This window comes from Sorex araneus, chromosome 7 (genome assembly GCF_027595985.1).
Source record: "Sorex araneus isolate mSorAra2 chromosome 7, mSorAra2.pri, whole genome shotgun sequence".
Lineage (NCBI taxonomy): Eukaryota > Metazoa > Chordata > Mammalia > Eulipotyphla > Soricidae > Sorex > Sorex araneus.
The window spans coordinates 13,697,411-13,724,984 of NC_073308.1; the positions used below are offsets into that span (position 1 = coordinate 13,697,411).

General features: G+C 55.6%; 1 protein-coding gene across 1 annotated transcript; it reads right to left on the reverse strand.

Moving 5' to 3' along the window:
* Positions 1-930: 930 nt before the first annotated feature.
* RAB44 (RAB44, member RAS oncogene family) lies at positions 931-27,574 on the reverse strand. The gene is made up of 15 exons (XM_004613031.2): positions 27,368-27,574; positions 15,712-15,823; positions 13,739-13,898; positions 12,970-13,116; positions 12,460-12,550; positions 11,840-11,935; positions 10,770-10,957; positions 10,138-10,379; positions 9,826-9,930; positions 9,385-9,516; positions 6,562-6,643; positions 5,985-6,099; positions 4,543-4,644; positions 3,009-3,085; positions 931-1,021 (listed from the first exon to the last, which is right to left on the reverse strand). The coding sequence occupies exons 1-15, from the start codon at positions 27,572-27,574 to the stop codon at positions 931-933; spliced, it is 1,947 nt and encodes a 648-aa protein (XP_004613088.2).

The window sequence follows — 27,574 nt, forward strand, 5'->3', positions numbered from 1 at the left end:
GCTCGTGCCCGCTCCCCAGGGCCACTGAACACCCACTCGTAAGCTGCAGCCCCACTGTTCGGGCCAAACTCCCGTGTTCTGGGAGTAGTTTCTCCTGAGCTACAAGGAGGAACTCAAGAAGGATCCAGATCCAGACCCTGTTGCCCCAAGGCTGACTCGACGGCCCCCAGACCCACCCGCCACACCCAGGCCACCCCACCAGGCCCTGGGGAGTCAACCCCCAAATGAGACAGCTCAGAGGCAGTTCTTAGGGGGAGAGGGTGCGGGCATGGGCCGAGGAGGAAGGGTGCAGGCTGCTGGAATGGGGCTCTGCACTAAGGGAGCCCCCTGCCCACTTCAGGTTGCCATGCCAGGCTTGGGGAGGGGTTCAGCACTTCACAGCTGACTGGTGCCCGCGGTTAGAAACCAGCTCCAGGCTTCTCTCTGCACTTAAACATTTATTATTTTTCCTGGTTATATATCAGTATAGAAGAATAAATGTACACATATAAAAAGTAAAATGAGGAGCCGAAACAATCGTTGTACAGCAGGAAGGGCATTTGCCCTGCACGTTGACTGACTAGGTTTGATCCCCTGAGCACTTTCAGGAGTGATCTCTGAGCGCAGAGCTCTGCCAGGCAGGAACCACACACACACACACACACACACACACACACACACACACACACACACACAGAGTAAAATGACTCGTCCCATAACTTCCCTTGGATCTTGAGACCTGGGATGTCTGGGTACTCGCCTTAAGCCTCCTTCCCAGAGTCCCCTTGCTGAGGGCTCTGGCCCTGCACCCCGTTCACCCTGCAGCTCTCTCGGACCAGAGGGGCAGTTTCCTGCTTTCTGGGTGCAGGGAGGCAGGTTGTCCAGGTCTCTGAGTCTCCTGCACACTGCTCTCTCCAGGGCAGCAGGGCCGGAGCAGGAGCCCCGGCCAGGTCAGGCACAGCAACCAGCTCTGGGCGGGGGCCTGGGGTCGGCCACCTCCACCAGGCCGCCCTTCAGACGGTCTTCTTGCACCTTGAGAGAGCTGCAGGATGGGGAGCAGGCATCAGGAGCTGCCTGTGAGGCTCTGAGCTCCCTCTCCGTGGTCGGATCTGCCCTCCGTGCCACACGGCACCGGTGGGCGGGCCCGTGGCATTCTGAGCCTGTTTCTGTCCCGGCATTGCTTTGAGAAGTGTTTCTCACGGTGCTGAGCCTGAGGCCCGGCCTCCCCCGTCCAAGGCGTGGGCGCTGACACTGCTCCCGCAGGCTCTGGGCCCCAGCGCTGCGAAGCTGCCCTCGCCAGGTCTGGGCAGCCTCCCCAGCGGGAACGGGGCCGAGATGCTGCAGCCCAGGGGGTTTTCTGTGGAGGGCACCCGGCGTGAGCAAGTGAGCAGTCAGCAAGGGGGCTCGCTGCTCCGACAGAGAAGGGACTCGCACCAGGCTGGTTCAAGCTCTACCCATCCACTCACTCTTTCGCTTGTTTGGGGGGCGGGGCTATTCCTGGTTCCTGCTCTCAAGTGGCCTCTAGGCTGGGGCCAAGTGTGGTGCCAGGGATCTGAACCAGGGCCCACGAGACGCAATCCAAGTGCCTTAGTCTCGTCCTATTGCTCTGGCCCCCACTCATTCATTTACTCTTCCTTCATCCAGTCACCCACCAGAGGTCCTGCCAGGAGGCTGAGCTGGGGCCTGCCCTAGAAGTTCTCAGAGAGCTGTGTAATTCTGTGGTCACAGCTGCCCAGAGCGCTGTGCGGGTGTGGGGGGTAGGGAGGGTCCTGAGTGTGCGCCATAGATGTGTGTCTGTGTGAGTCTGCGTGTGTCTCTATGTATGTCTGTGTGAGTCTTTGTGTGTCTCTGTGACTGTGTGGGTCTGCGTGTGTCTCTATGTGTGTCTGTGTGAGTCTCTGTGTGTCTCTATGTGTGTCTGTGTGAGTCTGTGTGCCTGTGTGTGTCTGTGTGTCTGTGTGTCTGTGTGAGTTTGTGTGCCTGTGTGTGTCTGTGAGTCTGTAAGTGTCTCTGTGTGTATCTGTGTGCCTGTGTGTGTCTGTGTGTGTCTGTGAGTCTGTAAGTGTCTGTGTGTGTCTGTGTGCCTGTGAGTCTGTGAGTGTCTCTGTGTGTGTCTGTGAGTCTGTGAGTGTCTCTGAGTCTGTGAGTATGTCTCTGTGTGTCTGTGTGTCTGTGTGAGTTTGTGTGCCTGTGTGTGTCTGTGAGTCTTTAAGTGTCTCTGTGTGTATCTGTGTGCCTGTGTGTGCCTGTGTGTGTCTGTGAGTCTGTGAGTGTCTCTGTGTGTGTCTGTGTGTCTGTGTGTCTGTGTGTGTCTGTGAGTCTGTGAGTGTCTCTGTGTGTCTGTGTGTCTGAGAGTCTGTGAGCATCTCTGTGTGTGTCTGTGAGCCTGTGAGTGTCTCTGTGTGTGTCTGTGAGTCTGTGAGTGTCTGTGAGTCTGTGAGTGTCTCTGTGTGTGTCTGTGTGTCTGTGTGTGTCTGTGAGTCTGTGAGTGTCTCTGTGTGTCTGAGAGTCTGTGAGCATCTCTGTGTCTCTGTGTGTGTCTGTGTGTGTCTGTAAGTGTTTCTCTGTGTGCCGTGTGTCTGTGTGTGTCTGTGAGTCTGTGTCTCTCTGTGTGTCTGTGGGTGTCTGTGTGTCTCTCTGTGTGTCTGTGGGTGTCTGTGTATCTCTGTGTGTGTGTCTGTGTGCCTGTGTGAGTGTGTGTATCTGTGTGTGTCTCTGTGTGTGAGTCTGCACGTGTCTGTGAACTGGGGCATGGCACCGAGGCAATGCAGGGATTTTGTTTCAGGGGCTTTGGGTTCTCTTCTGAACCCAGTGAAAGCTTCTAGAGTCGTCTAGAGTCGGGGGTGCAGCGGGACTGTCTGTGCCCCCCGCGGCCCCAGGAGGGGTGGAGGGGTAGGACTGGCGTGACTGAGTCGGTGACTGCATGTGGGACCCGCTCCCTGCCCAGAACCCCCCGTGCTGGTGCCTCAGAGGCTTCTAGAAGGAGCCCCCGGGGCTGCTGAGGTGTGGGTGGGGACGAGGGCACTCACCGTGCCAGGCTCACCACGGGCTCCAGGATGTTGTGGCCCAGGGCAGCACTGCACTCTCCGAAGGAGGCGCCCAGCTCCTGCGTCAGAAGGGGACTCGTGAGAGGCCACGGGGCGGGCAGCCCGGACACCAACACAGGGGCCTCCTCGGCCTTCAGAGGCCCCAGCGGGAGGAAGCGGAGTCTCCATCTGGGGATACTCTACTCGGGACGCTCCAGCGGAGTTCCCACCAGGGGCTGGAGGAGCAGCGTGGCAGGGCAGGGACCCAGGACCACCTAAGACATCCCCTGCCTCCTTGAGGGCACTCGTTTCCAACAGAGGCTGCACCCAGAGTGCTGGAAGCGAGGGTACTACAGGCTTAGTTCTCAGGGTTCACTCCTGGGGGGACTCAGGGGACCATGTGGGGTGCTGAGGATTGAACCCAGATTGGCTGCCCTCTGTACTATCTCTCCAGCCCAGCCCAGGGATATATTCAAGAAGGAAATGAATTTAGGGGCTGGAGAGGTAGCATGGTGGGGCAGGCATTAACACAAGGCTAAGTGGGGTCAATCCCACATGGTCCTCTGAGCTTGCCAGGACTGATTCCTGAGCACAGAGCCAGGAGTAACCACTGAGTATTGCTGGATATGACCCAAAAACCTAAAGGAAAAAAAAGAGATTTGTTTATTGTAATTTCATAAATGTTTATTGAGGGAATCATTGAAACTATGGTCCAGTCTAAGTATAAACTAGGGACCCTGCCACTAGCTTCTGGGCGTGGATGTCTGACCTCTTCAGACCCTTCCATGGGCAGGGGGGTGTGCTGGTCTGACGGGGCAGGCCTGTCTGTATTGGTAGTGCCAGGGGATCACCCCAAGCTTTCCCCAGATTCGCAGCTGCTCTCCTGACTTTCCCCGTGTTAACGAGCATTTCATCCACACCCTTAAATATTGTTCCAGGCCAGAGTGGCAGTGTCTGTCTGTGGGAGGCAATGAACTGCCACTATTTAACGCCTCCAAATGTTCATTCTAGGAAATAACACCGCAAGGGAAGTCCCGGAGACGCATCATGTGACGAGGGTCTCCTGTCCATCATTCTCTTTGGAGCTGTATCTGTGGGTCCTGTTTTGGTTTTGTTTTGGGGTCACACATGGCAGTCACTCCTGGGGGTTAGTGGACCATAGGCGGTTCTGGGGATTGAACTGGGGTCAGCTGAGTGCAAGGCAAGTGCACATCCCTGGCCCCTGAGCTCTTACAGTTAAAAGGGAATAGATTCTCAGCTGAATCTGAGAACCACAGGGAGTGAGGATTAGGTGCTTCAGATGGAATGAATCAGGACTGTGATGTGAATCAGAGACCAGATATAAAATGAAGCCTAGATTAGAGATTTTAGGGAAGCTCTTCAGTCCTTTCTCTCTGGAGGCCCAGTTTTGTACAGACGCAGGTCCTACAGAAGCCTACTGGGCCATCATGTTGGCGTGAGGCCATCTGAGCAGCCCAGGCCAGGGACTGACTGGCCACCCCCAGGGAGATGTGTCCCGTCCAGACCCGCTGCTCACCTGCGCCAGCTGCTGTCCTGCCTCCGTGGGCACCTGCCGTGCCTCCTCACAGTCCGTCTTGTTTCCCAGGAGAAGGATGGCCACCCTGTCGCACCCGGCCTCCTGCACACAGAGCACCTCCCTCAGCCCTCACAGCCTGCCCCTGCCTACAGGTCTGGGGAGACTGGACCCTGCCAAGACTGAGCCAGCCTGGGGGCAGATAGGCCGACCCGGGTTCGATTCCCAGCTTCCCATATGGTCCCCTGAGCACCGCCAGGGGTAACTCCTGAGTGCAGAGCCAGGAAGAGTAACCCCTGTGCACCGCCAGGTGTGACCCCCAAGAAAATGATTTAAAAAGACTGAGCCAGCCTACACACCACCATCACGCACCCACACTCGCCAGACACCCACCACACTCTGCCTGCAGATGTGTCACTTGCTTTTCAGAGCAAACTGCAAAGGGGGCCTCCTATAGGAAGCCTTCCTGGATTTGCTTCTACCTAAGCCTCTCTCTTCCTGCCTGTGCCAAGCAACCCCATGTTGGATTACACCGGCTGCCCTAGCTCATTTCCTTTGTTTCTCAGGTAGTAATGACCATCATAATGTTATAATGTTTTACTTATAATTAACATATATTCATATAGAATGGACTGTAGCGATAGCACAGTGGGTAGGGCGTTTGCCTTGCATGTGGCTGATCTGGGTTCAATTCCTCCGTCCCTCTTGGAGAGCCTGGCAAGCTACTGAGAGTATCTCACCTGCACGGCAGAGCCTGGCAAGCTACCCATGGCATATTTGATATGCCAAAAACAGTAACAACAGGTTTCAGATGTTACCGGTGCCCGCTCGAGCAAATCGATGAGCAACAGGATGACAGTGCTGCAGTGGTCATATAGAATATGGAAATAATCATGCATAAGCTTATACAACATATAAATAGTATCAATGATACTGAGTGCCAGGAGCCTGCTCTGCCAGGGCTGAGCTGGAAGTGATCCCTTGTTAATTCTCTCGGGGCCTCTCTGCGGACTGAGGGTCGTCGGGGAGAGCAGAGTCTGTCACCTGAAGGGCTGCAGCAGTGGAGCTGGGACTCAGACCAGGTGCTGCCAGACCCCCTGCCTCTGCTGCCTCTCTCCGTCCAGATCAGAGCTTCTGGAAAGGCAGCTCTGCTCTCCCCGCCCAGCCCTGCGGGTGCTGCAGTGTGGAAGCCCAGTTTCAGCGTGCCATGCAGGGTGGAGGGCCCAGCGCCCACAGTGGCGCTCAAATGGCCTGGAGCTGCCTCGTACCCTCGGCCTTGAAGCGTGAGAGCAGCCTTGGAGGGAGGAAGAGGCAAGCGACCATCAGAGGGAGGAGGGAGACAGCCCTGGCAGGAGCACGGTGCGACTCTACCCCCAGCCACCCCCCCTTGTGTCCTTCCTCATCCTGGGAGAAGGGGGAAGTAGGCACATCCCCTCGGGGCTCACCTGCAGGCAGTCTAGCCAGGCGCGCACGTGGGCAAAGCTCTCCCAGGAGGTGATGTCATACATGAGCACGGCAGCGTCGGCCTTGCGGAGCAGGTGGTGTGCCATGCTGTGGTACCTGCCCAGGGCAGTGGGACGCTGGGCCGGGCCGGGCCTTGCCCACTCCCAGCCGCTTCCCAGATGCTTGCTGCCTTGCTACAGCACCCTCGGGGACCTGGGGCCTGGGGGGCTTTCTGCACCTCTCCTGCAGACCCACATATGGACCGGGGGGCCAGTGGGCTTCCACGCCTGTGGATGGTCGGGCTAGGTCCCTGGTCATTGGGCCGTGTGGGCCTAGCAGAGGGTGGGTCTCCAAAGGGACGCGGGCAGGGAGCCCCGGGGTCTGGAGAGTGGCCCGAGCAGCAGTGGGCACACATCCCCAGGGCCGGGGGCCCGTCACCCCTTCTTGAGCTGGTTGTCTTCCCCACCATTTGGGCCGATGGGGAGACGGCAAGGCCTCTCTGGCACCCAGCATCCCCTGCCCAGCTGCACCTCCTGCCGTGCCCCAGGTCCCCGAGGTGGCTCAGGCAGAGCCTGTTACCTCTCCTGGCCGGCTGTGTCCCAGAGCTGCAGTGCGAAGGTTGCATTGTCCACCAGCACGTTCTTGACGCGAAAGTCGACTCCTAGACACATGCAGGGGTCAGGCCTGCTCTTAAGGGGCCCCTGCTAAGGCGGGAAGGAGCCTGCTATCACTGGACACTGGGGGCCCTGGGTCCAACTCCTGGCACCACACGGACCCCCGGGCACTGTCAGGTGTGGCCCCCAAACAAAAGAACAAGACAAAGGTAGAATTAATGGTGATGATCCAAATGACCTTCAGCCTGGGAAGACAGTGGTCAGTGCTCCTGCCTCGCCCGACACCAGCCCGAGGCCCACCCTGGCACCACACAGGTGCCCCCAGCGCTGCCAGAGGAGGAGGGAACCGAGCATGGGCAGGCATGACCCAAATCTCCTTCCCTCCAAAACAAACGCTCCCGAAGCCCCTCTGAAAGCATCCCTGGCGAACCCAGACATGACCCCGAGGCACCCCAGCTAGGGAAGGAGGAGGGAGGGAGGGGGGAGTGAGCCTGGCTCAGCCCTGCATGCCCAGCTGCCTTCCTTTGTCCTGAAACCCTGCAGACCCTCAGGCTGCTCACGGGAGTCCTGAGCTGGGGGCCATTCTCAAGGCCTCAGGGGGGCCCTATGACTCTCCTGCTGCCATAGTGTAGGAGGCAGGAACTCAGCACAGCAGGGGTCTTTCAGGACCCTCTGAGGCCTCTCACCCAGCAACCCCAGGGCTCATGCTCAGCCTCTGAGGATGCCCAGAGCCCCAGAGAAGCCCCAGCAAGTACCTTTTGAACTGTCTGCCCCTAAGCCCCCGCCACTGCTCCTGCTTTCCCTCCCTCCTAGCCCACCACCCACCCACAGCCGGGCAGCCTGCTGGGAAAATCACCTGCCTCTGCCCTGAATCTGCGACTTCGCCTGAGCAGCCTCAGGAAGGTGGCAATGCTGAACCCTAAGAGGGGAGGCCGTGGGGGCTGTGGGGAGCGGGAGCCCTACTGGTGAGTGTGGGGGCCCAGCTAGGCCAAGAAACTAGATCCAGTCATCACGTCTTTGTTCTTTGCAATGGGGAGAGAAATGGCAAAGTCGCACCAAATACATCCAGAGAATTCCCACCCTGCTCTGCTCCCTCCTGCACTCAACCCCCCACTTCTACGGGAGAGGGCTGGGCGATGGGTGTCTACCGTGAGTCATGCCAGACGGACGACAGCCAGCACAATGCAGCAAACTGAGCTGGACCAGACCGTGGGCCCCGCTGGCCTGCAGAGCCCATGCTCGGCCGCCCAGGCTTTCCTGGGCTTCTGTGGAGACTTCCCGCTGTGTGCGGGTGCTCAGACAAGCATGGCTTATCCTTCAACATCCATACAACATCGGTACAAATGGCCATTCACCACCAGCAAGGAAGAAATGGCGGTTATGGGTCAGGAATCAGGGATCAGTCATGTGCAAGAAGGCTGCGCCCTCCGTCTCCAAAGGGGAAGGAGAGGCCTGTGGGAAGTCTGCCTCCCCTGTAGGTGATTGGTTAATGGCCGCTTTGCAGGTCCTGCAGCCCTGGTGACATTAGGCCAGGCCTGCCCTAGGATGGGGTCCCCCTCCTGAAGACCCTGCATTTGGGGGAGGCACACCCTGCGGTGCTCAGGGCTCACTGCTATAATAACAATGAGAACATCACGAGTGTTTCCTGAGAACTTGCTCCGTGAGCTTGATGCCAGCCACCCCAGGACTGGGGGGAACCCAGGTCTGCGACGTGCCAGGAAAGCTGCACAATGTCTCTGGGACCCCTTCATTTTTTTTTGTTTGTTTAGTTTTTTTTTTTTTGCTTTGGGGACCACATCTGATGATGCTCAGTGACCCCTGGCTCTGCACTCAGGGGTCACCCTGGTGGGACTCGGGACACCAGGGATGGAGCCTGGGTCGGGCACATGCCAAGCGAGTGTCCTCCCCACTGTGCGATCACTCCCGTGCCTGAAGCCCCTGCACTTCTAAGAAGCGCTGCCAGTGTGCGTGGGTCTCGGGCACAGGGGCGTCTTGGAGGAGAACTGCCCTTCTCTTTTCCTTCGCAGGCACCCTGGCGAGCCTGGCACAGCGCCCCGTCTGCGTCCCTCCACAGCCTCTGCCTCCTCCCACGAGCTGGCTGGTCCTGGTCTACACGATGTCCAGGTGCCCATTACTCAGGGAGAGGAGGCCCTGGGCTGTGGGCATCTGCAGCCCTAACTCAGATATTGGCGAACCTGTGCCCGTAACAGCAGCACGAGTGTTTCTGGCACTCATGCTCAGAGCCTGGTGTCAGCCAGCACAGCAGCTCCCAGCAGCCGTCCCTGGCGCGGGACCACCAGGCTCCGCGGGCTGAGGGGAGCTGCCCACCTTCATCCCACTAGCAAGAGGCAGGTGTGGGACCCGAACTCAGTACCCAGCACGTCTCACTTCCCACATGCTGCCAAAGGCGGAACATAGCACATATGCCAGAGGCAGTGTCCTGCCAGCTCGGGGCTGGTCCTGCGAGTCCAGCCTGTGTGGGCCCTGACAGGGCCTGCCCCAGGGCCACACGGGTGGAGACTGGCGTGTTTTCATCATCAAACAGCTCTGGCACCTAAATTGCAGGGTGCTTTGTTGATGGGGCACATTATAAGCTAATCAGATCAATGCAGAAAAAGCAAATTACCTGTAATTAGAGATAATGAGTCAAATAGGAAGATTGTGCACATATAAAATAATGGCAAATGAGGGGCCCATGGCCAGGACAGAGCCTGCCACTTGCTTGGGGCCGGCTGGTGCCAGGCCTGCGTGGGCTTGTGCCCCACGCGCCCTGTCCCTGCCCCCTTACCCACGGTGGCTGTCAGCCCGGCGGGGAAGCAGTTGTGGTGCAGCAGGTGCAGGAAGGACGTCTTGCCCACGCTCGAGTCCCCCAGGAAGACCACGTGGAAGACGTAGTCAGGGTCAGCCCCAAGGGTAGGCCCTGGGGGGGGCCTGGGCAGGGCCCCTGTCGCAGTGGGGAGCCTCGGGGGACCCTCCCGGGAGCCAGTGTCTTGGAGGGGAGCAGGGCCTTCCGCCTCTGCCTGCGTGCGGGGTCTGTCAGAGGGGAGGGGGACAGACTGGGGTGGCTCTGGGCCCCCCATGTCCAGGCCCTGATGGGGGCTGAGGCCCTGTCCCCGCGGGGCTGCCCCCTCTCTCTCCTCTGCATGGGCTCCCTCTTCCAGCCCCTGCCGGCAAGTCCAGCCACGAGGGTCTGTCTGCTCCCCTGCGGGGTCCTCCTGCCCCTCGGTACCTGCCCCTTCCAGCTCCAGGCCCCCGGGGAGGTCCAGGGAGGGCCCAGCCAGCCCTGGAGTGAGCCCTGCAGGCCCCGAGTATGGGTGCTGGGGAACGGCCTCTCCTAGCGGGGTGGGGTCCCTGTCATCCGGGGGTGAGGCCGGGCTCAGGGATGGGGGTGCTCCCCTGTCACCCTGGGTTCCGGCAGTGGCCTCTGTGGGGGCCCCTGGGAGCCCTGAGCCAGGCTGCAGCTCCCCCTCCTGCCCAGGGGGGTCTATTCCTTCCTCTCCCTGGGTCCCGGAAGCCCCTCCAGGGGGCTCTGCAGGCGGGCCTTGGGTGCAGGGTGGAGCGTGGGCCTCGGAAATGGAGATCTGTCTGACCACCCGGGGTACTGGGGGGCCCGAGGGGCTCGGGGGCGGGCTCCAGCAGATCTGCAGGGCTCCTTGTGGGGGACTGAAGCTGCCCAGGAGCTGCTCCCAGTCCTCGTTGTCCCCAAACACCCCAGGCAAGGGCGCCTCCATGGGGGACACCTCCTGAGGGGCTGCAGCCTGCTGCTCGCCTGCTCCAGGGTCCCTGGAAAGAGCACGGTGGGGGGAAGTGAGAGGGGTGGTGGGGACACAACTAAGTGGGCTCAGGCAGTTCTGCCTGGTCAGCCAAATGCTCATGTAAGCCTGCTTGTGCTTCAAAGCCTCTGCGAGCCTCACCCCCTCCAGGAATCCTTCCCATACCACCTGGCCCATCCCACTCCTCTGAGGTACCCCCGAGATCTTGGGAGACATTCCCCACTCTGAGCCTCAGTTTCCTAGTCTGAGGAATGGGCACAAGAACCCTGAGCCTGGCAGTGTGACTTAGAGGAAAGAGGGAGACCCTATGTACTGGATGCTGACCCTCCAGGAGCCCTGGGACTCCCCCTCCCCCGGGGGCCCCATTCTCCACCCCTGCTCTGAGCTGGCAGCCACTTGCCTCTGTTTCTCCTCTATCTGCCAAGACACGTGGGCCTTGGAGGTGGTCAGTTGCCTCCTGGTCTCTCGCAGCTGCCCCTGCACCTCTTCCAGATGCCTGGCCAGGTCACGCCCGGCCTCCCGAAGCTGCCGCTGCTTGGAGCTGGCCCGCTGCTGTGAGGCGCTGAGCTGCTGCACCCGGGCCTCCAGCTGCAGGGGGCGAGCACCCCGCAGGGAGAGAGGAGGGTCAGGGCATATGGGTGGGGGGGCGGCTGGCAGGGGCTGGGGAGCAGACGCCCTGTTCCCGGGCTCTCGCCCCAGGGCTCTCGCAGGCTCACCACAGGTGCAGAGCAGGCGGGCCCCCGAGTCCCGCTCCCACCAGGCCTCCCACCATGCACTCCCTCAGCGCCTGGCATGGTGGCACGGTGGCCCTCGCCACCTCTGGTCATCGTCCCAGCCCCTCCCTCGGTCAGACCCCAACAGCTGGCTTCACCCCAGCCTTTGCATGGGAGAGAAACCGAGGCTGAGGGTGTGGAGACCAGCCCAGGGGGACGTGGGCGCCGTTGGGGAGGTCCTCAGCGCCAAGTGGTTCCCCTTTCCTGACCCCACGGGACCCCTGCAGGTGGGGAGGCGCACAGGAGGAGAAAGGGAGCAGGAAGAGCAGAGTCCTCGCCTCGCCAGGGAGCGACTCAGGAGAACCGTAGCCCCCGCACACTCACGCTCACACACTCACACACTCATAGGCACCCTCAGATTCACACACACACATACCTTTACACTCACAAACAGACATTCACTCACAGTCTCACACACATGCACACTCACACGCTCACACATACACTCACACAACTCACATACACACAAACTCACATGCACACACACGCTCACACTTATATACTCACACAACTCACATGCACACACACACTCACACACTCTCACATACATTCTCTCTCACACACACACTCAGGAGACCGTGGTGCCCTCAGCTTTCCCAGTGTTGCTCACAGGGGTATGCCTTGTGCCAGGGCCACAGCCCGACTCGGGCGAGGGGTCAGCGTCCACCACAGAGGGCTCCTGGAAGGCGTCACGCACCTCTCTCTGGCCCTCGGCCAGCAGCTGTGTCTCACGCTCCTTGGCCTCCAGGGCTGCCTGAATCTGGGAGCTGAGGGCCAAGTCCCGGGACTCGCTCTGGGGGACAGAGAGGTCTCAGCCCCTGGACTCTCAGAGCCGTTTTCCCTTCCCCGGGGTGGCAGCTCAGTCAGGGCTTCCCCCGCTGGGAGAAAGGGATCGCCCAGATGACCCCGGGCAGGGGGTAGGGCACTTCCTGCGGGTGCCCTTAAGGCAGGTGGGTTTCCAGGGGCAGACAGTGGGGTTTGCTTGTTTGTTTTCTGAGAAGGGGCGACAGAGCAAATAAGTCTGGGGATCTGGCCTAGGCTGTGGCACTAGGGCCCGAGGCGCAGAGGCGGGGGTCTGGTGGGAGGGCAGGGACTGCAGTCTTCTCTGAGCAGGGGGGAGCCCATGAGACTGTCCCAGCGGCCTCTGCCCTCACGCGGGGCTGGCCAGCAGGGGCAACAGAGTGGGTTGGGGCCACAGGTGTGGGCTGCAAGTGTAGGGCAGCCAATGTGGGGTGCCGATGCAGGCATGGGGTGGGGTGCGGGCGCAGAGGGGCGTGCAGGCGTGTGTGGTGCTGGGGGCAGGCGCGGGGGTCTTACCTTGGCCTGCAACTGCTGCTTCTCCTGTTGAAGCTGCTGCTCCGTCTCCTCGTAGAGCTGCTGGACCTTGCGGTGATGGTCCGAGTCACACCTGGTGAGGGGGAGGGGGACCCCACAGTCCCTCAGCACCCCTGTGGGAACTGTCACGTATGTCATCCTCACTCACTCACCTTTGCCTCTGGCCACCCGGGTCCCCCTCGCTGACTCAGAACCGTCCCAGGATGGTGCTGGTTCTCCAGGTCCTGGCACCCTGCCGCGTTCCTCTCTCCTCCCCCTGCCCTGGGGCCCTGAGATGCTGCCACCTGCACTGCCGGCTGAGCCAGCCGCCATGGTCCAGCTCCCAACGCCCAGCCCTGTCCCCCCAAGGGCCCCCAGCTGTCCCTGTGGCTCGTCTTGCACGGGGTCTCCGCCCTGGCCTGGTCTCCGCCCTGGCCTGCAGGGTGCAGGGGATCATCTCTGGAATGCGCTGCGCTCGGCCATGGGAGGGATGCGGCCCCGCCCCCCACTCACTTCCTCAGGGTCAGCTCCAGAACCTCCTTGTCATCCCGGGCCTCCTGCAGGCGGCTGCTCATGGCAGCCAGGAAGCCCTCCAGGTTGCCGGCCAGCTGGGCGTCCTCCTGCCTTAGTTTCTGCCAGAGCTGCCACACCTCTGCCTCACTGGGGGTGAGGGGGTGCCAGCGGTCAGACCAGGTGGGACCAGGAAGGGGGTCCCACTCTGTGGTCTTAATCACGATGCTCCAAGAGACCCAGTCAGCAGGGCGCGTCCCGCAAGGGGCGACTCAAATGCCACTTCCTCTGGGAAGTCTTCCTGACGTGCCCTCTCCTTCCTTGAACCCCAGCCACCTCCCAATCCCTGCCACCCCGCCAGCCCGGACCCTCATGCCACCAGCTGGTCCGCAGCACAGGGCCTGCCCAGGGCACGCATGGCCCTGTGGGGTGCGTGGTCCAATCTGAGCTGGCCAGAATGGACTGGGTGGGGCTGGAGTGTCAGAGGGATGGGGGCGGGGGGCACCATGAGCCCAGAACCAGGTGCCTGGGCAGCTCCTGGGCCATGCTGCTCCCCCCGCCCGTGTGCCGCGGAACCCGGCTCTCAGACATCCCTGCTTGCTGAGCTCTGGGGAGCGGGCAGGGGGTGACCCAGTGGCAAACTCCCTCCCCAGGGCCTCACGACATCTGTGCTGCGGCTCAGCGAGGTCCGAGGTCAGCCACCAGCAGCTGGCCAGAGTCTCCTCATAGCCCCCCACTCGCCCCCACACGCCCCAAGCACAGGTGGTCTTACTCGGGGAACGAGGCGCCGGTGCCCCACTGCGCCATGAACTCGGAGAACATCTCCTTCTCCTGGGCGTCCGCCTCCTCAGGCTCCGGGCCGCGGGGCAGGGGCACCCGGGGCCTCCGTCTGTGGAGCCCGGGGGGGCTCTTGGAGGAGCCGAGGATGCTCTCTGCAGGACAGAGGGGTGCGGTGACTCACTGGCCTAGGGAGTCCCAGCAGCAGCCTTGGGCCTCGGGGACCTCGTGCTGCCTGTGACACGGACACTGCGGCCCCACTCCTGGACTCCCAAGGCCGCTGAGGAGCCTTCGCTCGGTCTTTAAGGAAATACTGAGTGGGAGTCAGAGAGACTCAGTGAAGGCCAGGCAGATAGTGAGGGTCGGGGAAATACTTAGTAAGGGGAGATATTTTGTGAGGGTCAGAGATACTTGTGTGAGTCAGAGATATTTAGTGAGGGCAGAGATACTTGGTGAGGGTTGGGAGATATTCAGTGAGAGTTAGAGGTATTCAGTGAGGGTCAGAGCGAAGGTTGGGGAGATAGTTCGTAAGAGTCAGAGAAGTTTATGAGGGTCAGAGATATTTAGTGAGGGTTGTGGAGATATTTAGTGAGGAGGTGTCAGGGGGTGCCAGAGGAGGTACAGTAACAGCTGAGATGAGAATGAACGAAAAGTGTCTCTGTGGGTCTCAGAGAAGCTCATTCCAGACAGAGAGAGCAGCACATGCAAAGGCCCTGAGGTCAGACCAGGTGGGGGGGGGGGCTCTGAGGCTGGCAGAGTTTGGACGGAAAGAGTTTGGCATGTGTCCCACAGGCAGTGGTGTGGACACAGCCGCAGAGGTGGCCTCTGGGGCTGTGGTGACAGCAGGCTTCTTTTTCCCTCCATCACCACCAGCCCCTGTTTGAGGCCCTGATTCCTGTCCACTCACTCCTAGGGCCAGAGCTGCCTCCTGGGATGGCCCCAAACCAAGCCTGGGGCTCCCTGGCCTCCTGCTCTGTCGTCACCCAAACTAGAAACTCATTGGATTGGAGAACCCAGAGGCCTGCGAAGAGACAACTGAGCGGGATTCTGCAAAGGGCCCAGGTGAAGAGGGGTTTCCGTGGGCCCTGGGTCTGCCCTGAGAAGCAGGTGTTGGACTCGGCCTATCGCTGGGGCTCGGGGCCCATCCCCCACCACACACACTAAACAGTGGCACCCGCTGCTCCCCAGGACTTGCAGAAACAAGGCCAGAAGACTCCAGAAGTGCTCAGAGGAGCCGGCAGTACCAGGGAAAGATCTCGAGCACTGGGGAGAGCTGGGTCCCTGTGCCAGCTCCCGCCTGAGTCCAGCCCAGCAGCCCTGCTGTCTGGGCTCTTGGCACCACAGCCAAGTATGTGCCCCCCCACTCCCAGCCCAGCAATGAACAGGAGAAACAGAGAAATAGAGATGGAGAGAGAAAAGGAAGGAAGGAAGGAAGGAAGGAAGGAAGGAAGGAAGGAAGGAAGGAAGGAAGGAAGGAAGGAAGGAAGGAAGGAAGGAAGGGAGGGAGGGAGGGAGGGAGGGAGGGAGGGAGGGAGGGAGGGAGAGAGAAGAGAGAGAGGAAGGATGGGAGGGACAGAAGAAGAGGAAAGGAAAAAAGAAAATGTTTAACCCAAAATGATATTTAATGCATGAATCCAGGATCTCTCCTGGCAGGGCTGGGGGGACCCTGTGGGGTGCTGGGACGGGGCCAGTTGGCTACAGGCAGCAAGCACCTTCCCCGGGGTCCTCTCTTTCTGGTCTGACAGGAATTGTAGCTCTGCACTGTAGCACTGCACTGTCGCTCCTTGTTCATCAATTTGCCCGCACGGGCACCAGTAACGTCTCCGTTGTGAGACTTATTGTTACTGTTGTTGGCACATCGAATACCCCACGGGCAGTATGCCAGGCTCTGCTGCGGGCGGGTTACTCTCTGTAGCTCGCCCGTCCCTCCCCCACATACCAGCCCCGCCCAGGCCCAGCCTCGCATACCCAGCCCAGAGCTGAACTCGTCCAGGGACAGGCGGCCCTGCTGCTCCGAGTCCACCCAGTCGAAGATCCTCTCCGGCGCCTCCTCGCTGCCCAGGAAGCTGAACTTGGCCACCTGCAGGGACGTCGGGGACTTGCTTGTCTTCCGGGGGAGACTGGTGGAGGCGGTGGTCTCCAGAACCTGCCCCCCTCTGTTCCCAGCCCGGGCCTTCCTGCTCCAGCCCTACAGAGAGCAGCCACCCTGCCCCAGGGTGCTGGGACCCACACCCGCAGCAGAACGCACGTCCCTGCAGCCCAGGAGGGCGCCAGCTAGACCCCAGACCTGTGACGCTGGAGGCTAAGTTTTGTCAAGGAGAGAAACTAATAATTTTTGTCTGCCGGAAGGATGACCCCCAAAGACGTATGGCCAGCTGGGGGCTGGGGCACTTGCTTTCACTCAGCCAGTCCCAGTTTGACCCGAGCAGAGTCAGGAGTGAGTCCTGAGCACTTCCAGCGGTGGTCCAAGAAACAAAACCAGCAGACAGAAAGTCTTATGCTCTCCCGGAAGGAGAACAGCTCTTGGGGGTGGGGACTGACTAGTTTTATATTTCTGTTCTTATTTCCGGCCTGTGGCCGGAGCTGTTGAGGCACAGCTGTTGTTCAGGATGGCCTTTAAGATTGATTTTTTGTAGGACCACACACAGCAGCAATCAAGCTTGGGAGTCACATTTGGCAGTGCTTAGGGCATGTGTGGTGTTGGGGGTTGGACACAGACCTTCTGCATGCAAAAAGCATGTTACCTCTGCAAATTGAGGCCTTTACCTCTTCCTGTGTATGTGTCTTCACAGAAGACCGAAGGGGCTGGGAGGTGGCTTGGCCATGAAGAGCATAGCCTGCGTATATGTGACACCTGGGGTTAAATTCCTGATCCTGGCGGGAAAAGGTAAAAGGGCCAGAGGACTAGTACAGCGACTCGAGCATCTGCATTACAGCTTCACAAACATATGGTCGTGAGTTAGAACCCCTGGTGTCCCACATGCACAGCATAGGTTGCTCACAGCTCTGCTGTCTCGGTCTCGCCGTCCTGCTACGTGCGACTCCCAGCCCACAGTCAGTGTCAGGTGCATGTGAGCAGCGCTCACAGGGACGAGACACTTCCGAATATGCGCAGGAGCCAAGGCCAGTGAGCGCGTGAGTGAGCACCGCAGTGACATCCAGCACCCTCAGGTGCCACAGCCAAGAGCGCACACCCTGGAGAGCACTGTGCAAGCCCGAGACTGAAGAGTGCAGCCCTCGGTGAGCCCTGCAACCAAGTGAGCATCACACACACACTCAGACACACTCAGACACATACTCACATGCACTCACACACACTCACACACATTAACACACACATGCACTCACACACTCACATTCAAACACACTCACACTCATACACATTAACACCCACACACACTTACACATACTCACACACTATACACACTCACATGCACTCACAAACCCACACACTCACACACTCATAGACACACACTCACACACTCAAACTTACATACTCACACAACATTCATACAACACTCAAACTTTCTCTCACATATTCACCGTCACCTTGATGAAGTAGGAAAGAAACTACGTCTCAGACTCCCACGATCCTGTGTGAGGGTTTTCTGATGGCTGCTGTGTCTGTGTGGGTACATATTTGTGTGTGTCTGTGTATCTTTGTGTGTATGTGTTGGTGTGCACATGTGTGAGTGTGTTTATGCAAGTATTTGTGGAGGTGAGTGCTAGTGTGTGTTGTGTATGTGATGTATGTAAGTGTGCATATGTGTGTTTGGTGGGTGTTAGTGTGTGTCAGTGTGCACATGTATGTGAGTGTGTATATGTGTGTATTTGTGTATGTCGGTCTTGTGTGATGTGTGTGCTTGTGTGTGCGTGTGTGTGCAGGCCAGGCTTTCCACGTGAGAGCCGTCGTGTCCTGCCTGAGATGCATTCCCAAGCCACTCTGAAAGCTCTTCTGCTTTTTGTCTTCTAAGCAACAAATCCTCAGCATGAAACAATCAGTCTGAGCATGTCTTGCTCCTCGGTCTTGCCCGACATTCCTGAAGTACTGTGGCTCTATTAGAGGAGCATTCTGGGAAATCGGTAAAGCGAAGAGAAGTTCTGAGGGGCGTGAACGTCTGAAGCTCCTAGAACACGATGCTGTTCCATCACTTTTTGTGAAGAAGAGAGGCTGGGCTGTGACACAGGAGGCAGAGGGCAGGCCTGGTGCATCTGAGGCCTTGGGTCCATCCCTCTCCCATGGCTCCTGAGGACCCCAGGGTGTGGTCTCCGGATGCACACAACAGCCACAACAAAAGAGTTGTTTGGCCCTTTCTCTTTTTTTTTTTTTTTTTTGCTTCTTGGGTCACACCCAGCGATGCTCAGAGGTTACTCCTGGCTTTGCACTCAGGAATTACTCGTGGCGGTGCTTGGGGGACCATCTGGGATGCCGGGGATCGAACCTGGGTCGGCCGCATGCAAGACAAACACCCTACCCGCTGTGCTATTGCTCCGGCCCTGTTCGGCCCTTTCTCAACTAACTCTCCCTGGACTGGGAAGCAGCAGCCTGTGGCAATGCCGGAGCGTCCCTGCCCTGCTGTTTGTAACCTGCTCTTATCTTCAGGAAAACGCCGCCAAGCCTGGGGGATGGAATGTGCTGGTCTGTGCTGTGTGCCCACAGGACTTAACTCCCGTCCACGCTGACATTATCGGAGTAATAAAACACAGGGTCCTCAGTCTCACTGCCAAACACACCTCTGCTTTCCCGGTCCTGTCTGAAGGCTCCCTTCAGAGCTACAGGCCAAGGAGGGGCCCAGGGATGCTGGGAAGGTCCTTTGTATTGGAGGTGAGCTGTGGCAAGGGTATTTAAGAATGTCTGGAGGACGTTTGCCTCAGAAGCAAAGCTCTACTGGCCAAGGGCGAGACACAGTGACTGATGAGGCTAAAACAATGTGCCGAGTCAGAGTCCTGAATGCAACTGTCCCCTCAACCGCTGCTCATGAAGACCAAATAGTCACAGGAAACATGAGCAAAGAGGCAAGTTTCTGAGGGTTGAGGTTAGAAAAGCTCAGGAGCAGGCGGCGCAGAGTGGAGCAGAATCCCTGCTGTGTACTGTCCCTGTCCGGGGCTGTCCTGGCCATTCTGCTCTTTGGAATTCCCTGCGCCACAGCAAGGTGTGGGTCCCCACAGAGGCCTGACATCAGGCTGGAGCCCTGGCCAGCATTTGTGAGCACTGTAACTAGAGAGCAGGACCCTGGGGGGCTCCTGCACAAGCAGCACCGTTCAAGAAGTGTTGCCCTGGGGAGCACCACAGGACTGGGTGAGCAGACGTGCACGTGACGGGTCAGCACCACCACCATGATGGGATGGGAAAGGAAAGGGGGATTCTTGAAGTACAATAACATTTAATGTGCAATTTTGCGAGGTGGGGGAGGGTCCTGAGTAGGGCTCGGGATGCCTGAGGCCTGCAGTTAGGGCACGGGTCGAGAGCACCCTTCAGTGCCGAGGGAGCAGGCAGTGCCCTTGGGGCTGAGTCCAGGTGCGCGCCTAAGCACTGGGCTATCTCTGAGCTGCTGACATTGTTCTAGAAAACTTTGGAGTTATTTCAAATTAAAATGCACCTTAAGATAAAGCTAGTTTGGAGAGTTGGAGCGATAGCACAGTGGGGAGGGCATTTGCCTGGCACGCAGCCAACCTGGGTTCAATCCCCGATTCTCACAGGGTCCCCTGAGCACCACCCAGAATGATTCCTGAGTACAGAGCCAGGAATAACAAGAAAGAAAGAAAGAAAGAAAGAAAGAAAGAAAGAAAGAAAGAAAGAAAGAAAGAAAGGAAGGAAGGAAGGAAGGAAGGAAGGAAGGAAGGAAGGAAGGAAGGAAGGAAGGAAGGAAGAGAAAGAGAGAGAAAAGGAGAAAGAAAGAAAGAAAGAAAGAAAGAAAGAAAGAAAGAAAGAAAGAAAGAAAGAAAGAAAGAAAGAAAGAAAGAAAGAAAGAAAGAAAGAAAGAAAGAGAGAAAGAAGAAAGAAAGAGAGAGAGAAAGAAGAAAGAAAGAAAGAAAGAAAGAAAGAAAGAAAGAAAGAAAGAAAGAGAAAGAGAGAGAGAGAAAGAGAGAGAGAAAAGAGAGAGAGAGAAAGGAAGGAATGAAGGAAGGAAGGAAGAGAGAGAAAGAGGAGCTAGATAAATTAAGGGAAAAACTAAGGTGCACGCCTTGCACACAGTCAGCCCGGTTTAATCCCCAGCACCACGTGGTCCCCGAATCTTTCCAGGAGTGATATCTGAGTACAGAGCCAGAAGTAAGCCTTGAGCGTTCAGGGTGTGACCCCAAGTCAAACTAAGCCAACCCAAACCAAGCCAACAAAAACAACAATAAAACTTCCTGGCCATTCTCTAGGATTTCTATTTTACCCGTTTGATTTCTTATACAAACTGAATATCTTATTAAGTTTATATTTACATTTATTTATTAGTTTGGGGCTCCTCAAATATACTCAGGGTCCTGGGGCCACTCCTGGTGGTCCTGGGATGGATGTGGGTTTTGGGATAATAGACACTAGGGCAAGGGCCAGGCTGATAGTTCAGCGGAGAGGGCATTTGCCTTGCACATGGCCTACCCAGGTTCCATTCTTGGCATCCCATACAATCCCCCGAGCACTTCCAGGAGTGATTCCTGAGTGCAAAGCCAGGAGTAACCCCTGAGCATCGCTGGATATGGCCCCCTAAGCAAAGTAAATGAATAAATAAAATCCATGTGGTACACAGGGAAGGAAGCTTGGCACCTCAAAAGTGTCCCCAGCAGGGGCTCTGGGCTTTGGCGCTGTCTCCTCACTCATGCAGCCAGGATGAAAACCTTTCCTGGGAGTTCACTAGTTACGTTTCTTCTTGCAGTAGTTGCTTGCTCATATGCTTTAGACATTTGCAATTAACTGTTGTGGTTTTGTGAGTTTTGTAAAATATTTAGAGATAAAGGTATTTGTGGGTGTATTTATTTAATTATCTATTTATTTATTTATTTTTGGTGGTGTTGTGATTTTGCTTAGAGTCAATTTACATTTCTTGTTTGTTTTGGGGTCACACCTGGAGGTGCTCAGGGTTTACTCCTGGCTCTGTTCTCAGGGGTCACTCACAGTGGTCTCAGGGGACCAAAGTGGTGCCTGGGATCAAACTTGGGTTTGTATACAAGGCAAGTGCCCTGCTTGCTGTGCTATTGCTCTGTCCCCAGCACATTTCTCTCTGGAGGGTACAAGGGAGGCAAGACAGACAGCCATTCACTGGGTGTGGGGAGCCCGCTGTGCTACACACTCTTCCTTCAGCTCTGGTCCTGCACATCTGGCTCAGTCAACCAGGGTCTGCTGATGTGAAAGCCTTGGTTCCTGGAAAGCACACTGACTCCTTCCTTCCTTCCTTCCTTCCTTCCTTCCTTCCTTCCTTCCTTCCTTCCTTCCTTCCTTCCTTCCTTCCTTCCTTCCTTCCTCCCTTCCTTCCTTCCTTCCTCCCTCCCTCCCTTCCTCCCTCCCTCCCCCCTTCCTCTCCCCTCCCTTCCTTCCTTCCTTCCTTCCTTCCTTCCTTCCTTCCTTCCTTCCTTCCTTCCTTCCTTCCTTCCTTCCTTCCTTCCTTCCTTCGTCCCTTCTTTTTACCTTTCTTTCATGTGAGAGGACCTGGACTCTGTCCTGGGGACAAATTATTCCAGAGCCCTTTCTATCCAGAAGCAAGAAAACTCAGCCCAGATCCAGCACCAACAAGAACAAATCACGTGGAACTGAGGAACAGTTGAGGGGAGCCTTGTGGTTGTTTGTGGGAACACTGGTACCGTTTCTTGTTCTCTGTTTTAATCATCTCTGAGGAAGTTGTTCCTCTGTCTTCCTGAGAGTGTGACTGGCAAGAGTGGGGCAGGGCTTCCTACGCAGTGACTCCGTGGGCTACTCTGAGAGAGGCTCTCCAACTGGGCAGGTGGCTGGGGCCAGAAGGTCACCCCCAAGAGGACTTGTGGTGCCAGGATGGAGAGAAGGTCCTTCAATATCCAAGGCCTGTGCCCCTGAACTATCTGGAATTGTACTGGTGTGTGTGTGTGTGTGTGTGTATGTGTGTGTGTGTGTGTGTGTGTGTGTGTGTGCGCACCAAAGATCAGACTCAGATCCCTGCGTGGGGATGCGACTCCATGGTAGAGCACTTGTTTCACAAGTCCCAGCCCCATATGGTCCCTGGAGCACTGTGAGGAGCACCCCCAGCACTGAGCTGGGAGCAGTTCTCAAGTGTCACCTGGAGTGGCCCCCAAAGAAAAATAAACAAAATAAAACAAAATGGGCTGGAGAGATAGTACAGCATGTGAGGTGCTGGCAGCTGACTTGGGTTCAGTGCCCAGCATCCTATTTGGTGCCTGAACTTTTGTAGGAGTGATCTCTTAGTGCAGAGTCAGGAGCAGGCCCTGAGCACTACTGAGTATGTCTCACATAGCAACAACAACGGCACACAGCAACTCAGGTGCCTGCACACATAAAGCACGCAGCCTACTGCAGAGCTAACCCTCCAGCCTGAAACGGACCACTCTTAAATGGTACCTAATCTCCCAGCTCCTCTCCTCGTGCAGAAACCAATACTTCTACAGAAACTCCTTAGTTTTCGTGACAACATGATCATTTACAAGGGCCCCTAAGATCTGCCTTCCTACGCACCAGACACAGACGCGAGCCCAGAGTGGCTCCCGCTGAATCAGGTCTCACTGGGAGGGCCTCACGCAGCCTGCAGAGGGCCGCACCCCATCACCACATGTGGAGAATGGAGGGGCAGGCTGCACCCAGAGCTGACAAAGGCCCTTCCGGGCAGCGAGACCGTAGGGAAATGGGGAGCCCCTGGCATATGCATCCAGCTGGCCAGAGTTGCAGTTCTTGTCTAGGGTGAAGGCTGACTAACTCCTCCCAGTTTGCCTAAGACTTTCCCAGTTTGAACATAGAAAATTCCACATCCCAGGAAATCTGAAGCAAGTGGTCAATTTAGATAGAAGACAAAAATCAAATGTTTGAAAAGACTAACCTAAGATTATGTTTTGTGGCATGAAAGGGAAGCACCAAACCCACTGCACTATCTCTCTGGTGCCTGGACTAAGACTTTGTATCTTCTCTCTCTTCTTGTCTTTCTTCTTAACCCCTTTCTTCCCTTTCCCTCCCCTTCCCTTCACATTGTTTTTTATTGTTTTTTGTTTTTGTTTTTGTTTTTTTTTTGCTTTTTGGGTCACACCTGGCAATGCACAGGGGTTACTCCTGGCTCTGCACTCAGGAATCACTCCTGGTGGTGCTCAGGGGACCATATGGGATGCTGGGAATCGAACCCGGATCAACCTCATGCAAGGCAAACGCCCTACTCGCTGTGCTATCACTCTAGCCCTCTCCCTTCACATTGTTTTTAGCTTTCCCTCCCTCCTTCCCTTCCTATCTCTCTCCTTCTTCTCCTTCCTATCTCCTCCTCCTCTTCTTCCTCCTCCTCCTCCTCCTCCTCCTCTTCCTCCTTCTCCTCCTCCCCCTCTCCTCCTTCCTTCTTCTGTGCACTATTGAACCCTCCCACATGTGAGACATTTGCTTTACCACTGAGCCATCTCTGAAGCCCCCTAGCCTAAGATTCTATTTAGAAAATTGTAGACATCAGCTCAAAAGGTTCAGTACTTCAAAAGTCTCAGTGTGCAGATCCCACACAAGGAGGCTCACATCTCATTCAACTGCAGACCACACCTCAAGAGAGCAGCCTTCTTTACAGGAGGAAACTCAGAGGTTAATGGAATAACTATTCATCCTTGAGAAAAGATGAAGTCATGCAATTTGCTGCTACATGGATGGGCCGGGAGTGTCATGCTGACTGAAATGAATCAGAGGGGGAGGGACAGACACAGAACCATCTCACTTGTGTGAGATATAAAGAAACAGTAGAAGAATAAATAACATCCAAAGGCAATAGAAACAAAGAGCAGGAAAACTGGTCCTTAGAGCAACACAGAGGCTGGGGGCCAGATCAGGGAAGGGATTGTGATGACAATGATAGAGGGAAGAGGTCACTCAGAGGACTAGGTGCTGAAAGGATGTAAAGTGACACCCATGATGCCCTTGAGTAACAAATATCCACTGTGGTTTGTAAACTCCAATGCCCAAAAGGAAAAGAAAAGAAAAGAAAAAAAGAGAAAAATGTACCTGCATCCCAGGGCTGGAGAGAACTGAACCCAGTTCTATCCCAGGCATCCCATGTGGCTCCCCTGGGCCCTGAGCATTGCCAGGTGTGGCCTCAAAACCAAAAAAAAATAAATTAAATTAAATTTAAGTCCCTGCTGTAGAAGCAGGTGGGAATTGGAGGGAAATTGGGGACATGGGTGGAGGGAGGTGGCAGCTGTGCAGGGAGGGGTGTTGGGACATTGCCTGCCTGAGACTCAAACAGGAGAGCTTTGTAACTTTGTACTTCACCGTGATTCAATTACAAAGTAACTTGGAGGTTATTTATGAACACACAAGAGGTTTCTTAAACTTGGAAGAAGACAGACCACAGCATTTTCATTATTATTAGGAAAAATGTCCAAGCATTCATTTTCTAGACTAGAGAAATGCCCTCGTTTGTTGGTGGGAAATATACAAGGGTCGGGTGTTGGAACTTTGTGTGACAGAAATCCTATCATGAGCAACTTTGTAACTGTGTATCTCATGGTGATTCAATAAATTTTTTTTTTTTTTTTTTTGCTTTTTGGGTCACACCCAGCGATGCTCAGGGGTTACTCCTGGTTCTGCACTCAGGAATTACTCCTGGCAGTGCTTGGGGGACCATATGGGATGCCGGGGATCGAACCCAGGTCGGCCGCGTGCAAGGCAAACGCCCTACCCGCTGTGCTATCGCTCCGGCCCCTCAATAAAAATTTTTATTTTAATTTTCAAAAAGAGAAATGTCCTCAGTTGTCTCATGTTCACCTTTTTTTTTTTTTGCTTTTTTTGGGTCACAACCAGCGATGCTCAGGGGTTATTCCTGGCTTTGCAGTCAGGAATTACTCCTGGCGTGCTTGGGGGACCATACGGGATGCCGGGGATTGAACCCAGGTCGGCCACATGCAAGGCAAATGCCCTACCCGCTGTGCTATCGCTCCGGCCCCTCATGTTCACCTTTTATTAAAGTTCTAAGCATTGAAGTTATTTGTTATCTAACAGTTTTTTGCTCAGGGGGGAAAAATCATTTTTGTAGGGCAGACAAGCTCAAAGACTTACAGCCTGCTGGCCGTTGGCTTCTTGCTTGTTTGGGCCGCAGCAAGGGTGCTCAGACTAACCCCAGGCTTTGCGCTCGGGGATCACTCCTGGTGGTGCTCCCAAGACTGTTTGTGGCCCAGGGGTTTAGACCTGGGTTTCCTGCACGCAAGGCTAGTGTCTGAGCCTCTGTACTCTCCCCTGGCTTTGGCTTATATTTTGGTGGGTGTTTTTGTAACTGAACTCAGCAGTCTTACTCTGATGCTGTTCTGCCAGCTTTGCAAGTGCTCTTTGAACCAGTCAGAACATCTTACTGGCTCCCTCACTAATTAAGAATATGAGCTAATTAGGGGCCAGAGATGTAACAGGCAGTAGAGCACTTGCCTTGAATGCGTGGGGTCCTGTATTAATCCAAGCACAGGAGGAAGAAGAAGGAGGAGGAGGAGGAAGAGGAGGAGAAGGAGGAGAAGAGCTAATGAATTAGATCAGACTTGTAATAAGTGTTGGTTTTACTCAAAAGGTAAAGGTCTTTGTTTGCTCTTTTGAAAAATTATATTATCTCATGGAGACATAATAAACAGGTAAGATGCCTGCCTTACATGCAGCTGACCCGGACTCAATCCCTGGCACCACATGTAGTCTCCTGAGCCCTCCAGGAGTGATTCCTGAGTGCAGAGCCGGGGGGGAACCCAAGAGCACTGCTAGCACTGCCCCCCTCAGAAAGAAAGAAAGAGAGAAAGAGAGAAAGAAAGAAAGAAAGAAAGAAAGAAAGAAAGAAAGAAAGAAAGAAAGAAAGAAAGAAAGAAAGAAAGAAAGAAAGAAAGAAAGAAAGAAAGAAAGAAAGAGAAAGGCGGGAAGGAGGGAAGAAAGAAAGGAGGGAAGGAGGGAAGAAGAAAGAAAGAAAGAAAGAAAGAAAGAAAGAAAGAAAGAAAGAAAGAAAGAAAGAAAGAAAGAAAGAAGAAAGAAAGAAAGAAAGAAAGAAAGAAAGAAAGAAAGAAAGAAAGAAAGAGAGAGAGAGAAAGAAAGAAAGAAAGAAAGAAAGAAAGAAAGAAAGAAAGAAAGAAAGAAAGAAAGAAAGAAAGAAAGAAAGAAAGAAAGAAAGAAAGAAAGAAAGAAAGAAAGAAAGAAAGAAAGAAAGAAAGAAAGAGAGAGAGAAAGAAAGAGAGGAAGAAAGAGAGGAAGAAGAAAGGAAGAGAGAAAGAAAGAAAGAAAGAAAGAAAGAAAGAAAGAAAGAAAGAAAGAAAGAAAGAAAGAAAGAAAGAAAGAAAGAAAGAAAGGAGGGAAGAAAGAAAGGAGGGAAGGAGGGAAGAAGAAAGAAAGAAAGAAAGAAAGAAAGGAAGGAAGGAAGGAAGGAAGGAAGGAAGGAAGGAAGGAAGAAAGGAAGGAAGGGAGAGAAAGAGAGAAAGAGAGAAAGAAAGAAAGAAAGAAAGAAAGAAAGAAAGAAAGAAAGAAAGAAAGAAAGAAAGAAAGAAAGAAAGAAAGAAAGAAAGAAAGAAAGAAAGAAAGAAAGAGAGAAAGAAAGAGAGGAAGAAAGAGAGGAAGAAGAAAGGAAGAGAGAAAGAAAGAAAGAAAGAAAGAAAGAAAGAAAGAAAGAAAGAAAGAAAGAAAGAAAGAAAGAAAGAAAGAAAGAAAGAAAGAAAGAAAGAAAGAAAGAAAGAAAGAAAGAAAGTTGAATAAAAATCCTACTTTTTCATTGGGATTTATACCTTGAGGGCCTGAGGAGCGAGAATACAGGACGACTGTTGTCTTCTTTCTCTTTTTAATTTTTGGGTCACACCTGACGATGCTCAGGGGTTACTCCTGGCTCTGCACTCATGAATTACTCCTGGTGGTGCTCGGGGGGACCATATGGGATGATGGATGCTGGGAATCGAACCCGGGTTGGCTGTGTGCAAGGCAAACGCCCTCCCTGCTGTGCTATCACTCCAGCCTCTTTTATATACAGAAAAGCCATGATTTACAAAGTTCCTGATAGTTGCGTTGTAGGCAGACAATCCATAAACACCAGTAGGAGGCCTCTGTTTTCTGGGGGAAGGTCACAGCGTGGAGCCTGGGGCAGCTTCGGGAGGGAGAGGATGAGGGGACGCCCCAGCACCCCAGCTTGGTCCCTTTGCAGAGCACAAGGAGAAACCAGAGAGAGACGAGCCCTGGCTCGAGCCCAACCGCCACCTTCCCCACACCCGCACAGCCACCCTGTCTCCCTGGAGCTGAGGCGCGTGCTCCCCACCCTGCTCCCTGTTCAAGGCCCAGATACCCCCGGCTCCTTTTTCTTTCCTTGTGTGGATGCAGATGTCTCCGGCCATTCCTGCAAGTGTGAGCAAAGCCTTCTTCACAAGGCAAGTTTGCGTTGAGACAAGGGCCAGGAGCGGGCAAGCCCGCCTGTCAGCTGGGACCCTTCAGGGGCTGCAGGAGGACTCAGAGGTTGCCACGGGGCCTTGAACTCACCGCCAGGTCATCACGGGTGACGAAGCCTCTGTCCTGGGCACCACAGTCCCGGAGGAAGCTCTGCACCTCCGCAGAGGCCTGGGACAGCCAGGACTCTGGCGCGGGGGTCCCTGGGGCGTCCTGGCCGTCTGCCGGCTCTCTTGTCTGCCGCCGGCGGCTGGAACCCAGCTTGCGGCCTTTCCGAGGTCTCTCCTGTCCACTCTCCAT

Coding starts and splice junctions, on each gene's coding strand:
- RAB44 (XM_004613031.2), bottom strand. CDS start 27,574: ATGGAGAGTGGACAGGAGAGACCTCGGAAAGGCCGCAAGCTGGGTTCC. Junction 13,117..13,738: donor ACCGGCGCCTCGTTCCCCGA/GTAAGACCACCT, acceptor CCTCACCCCCAG/TGAGGCAGAGGTGTGGCAGC. Junction 1,022..3,008: donor CCCGTGGTGAGCCTGGCACG/GTGAGTGCCCTC, acceptor CCCATCCTGCAG/CTCTCTCAAGGTGCAAGAAG.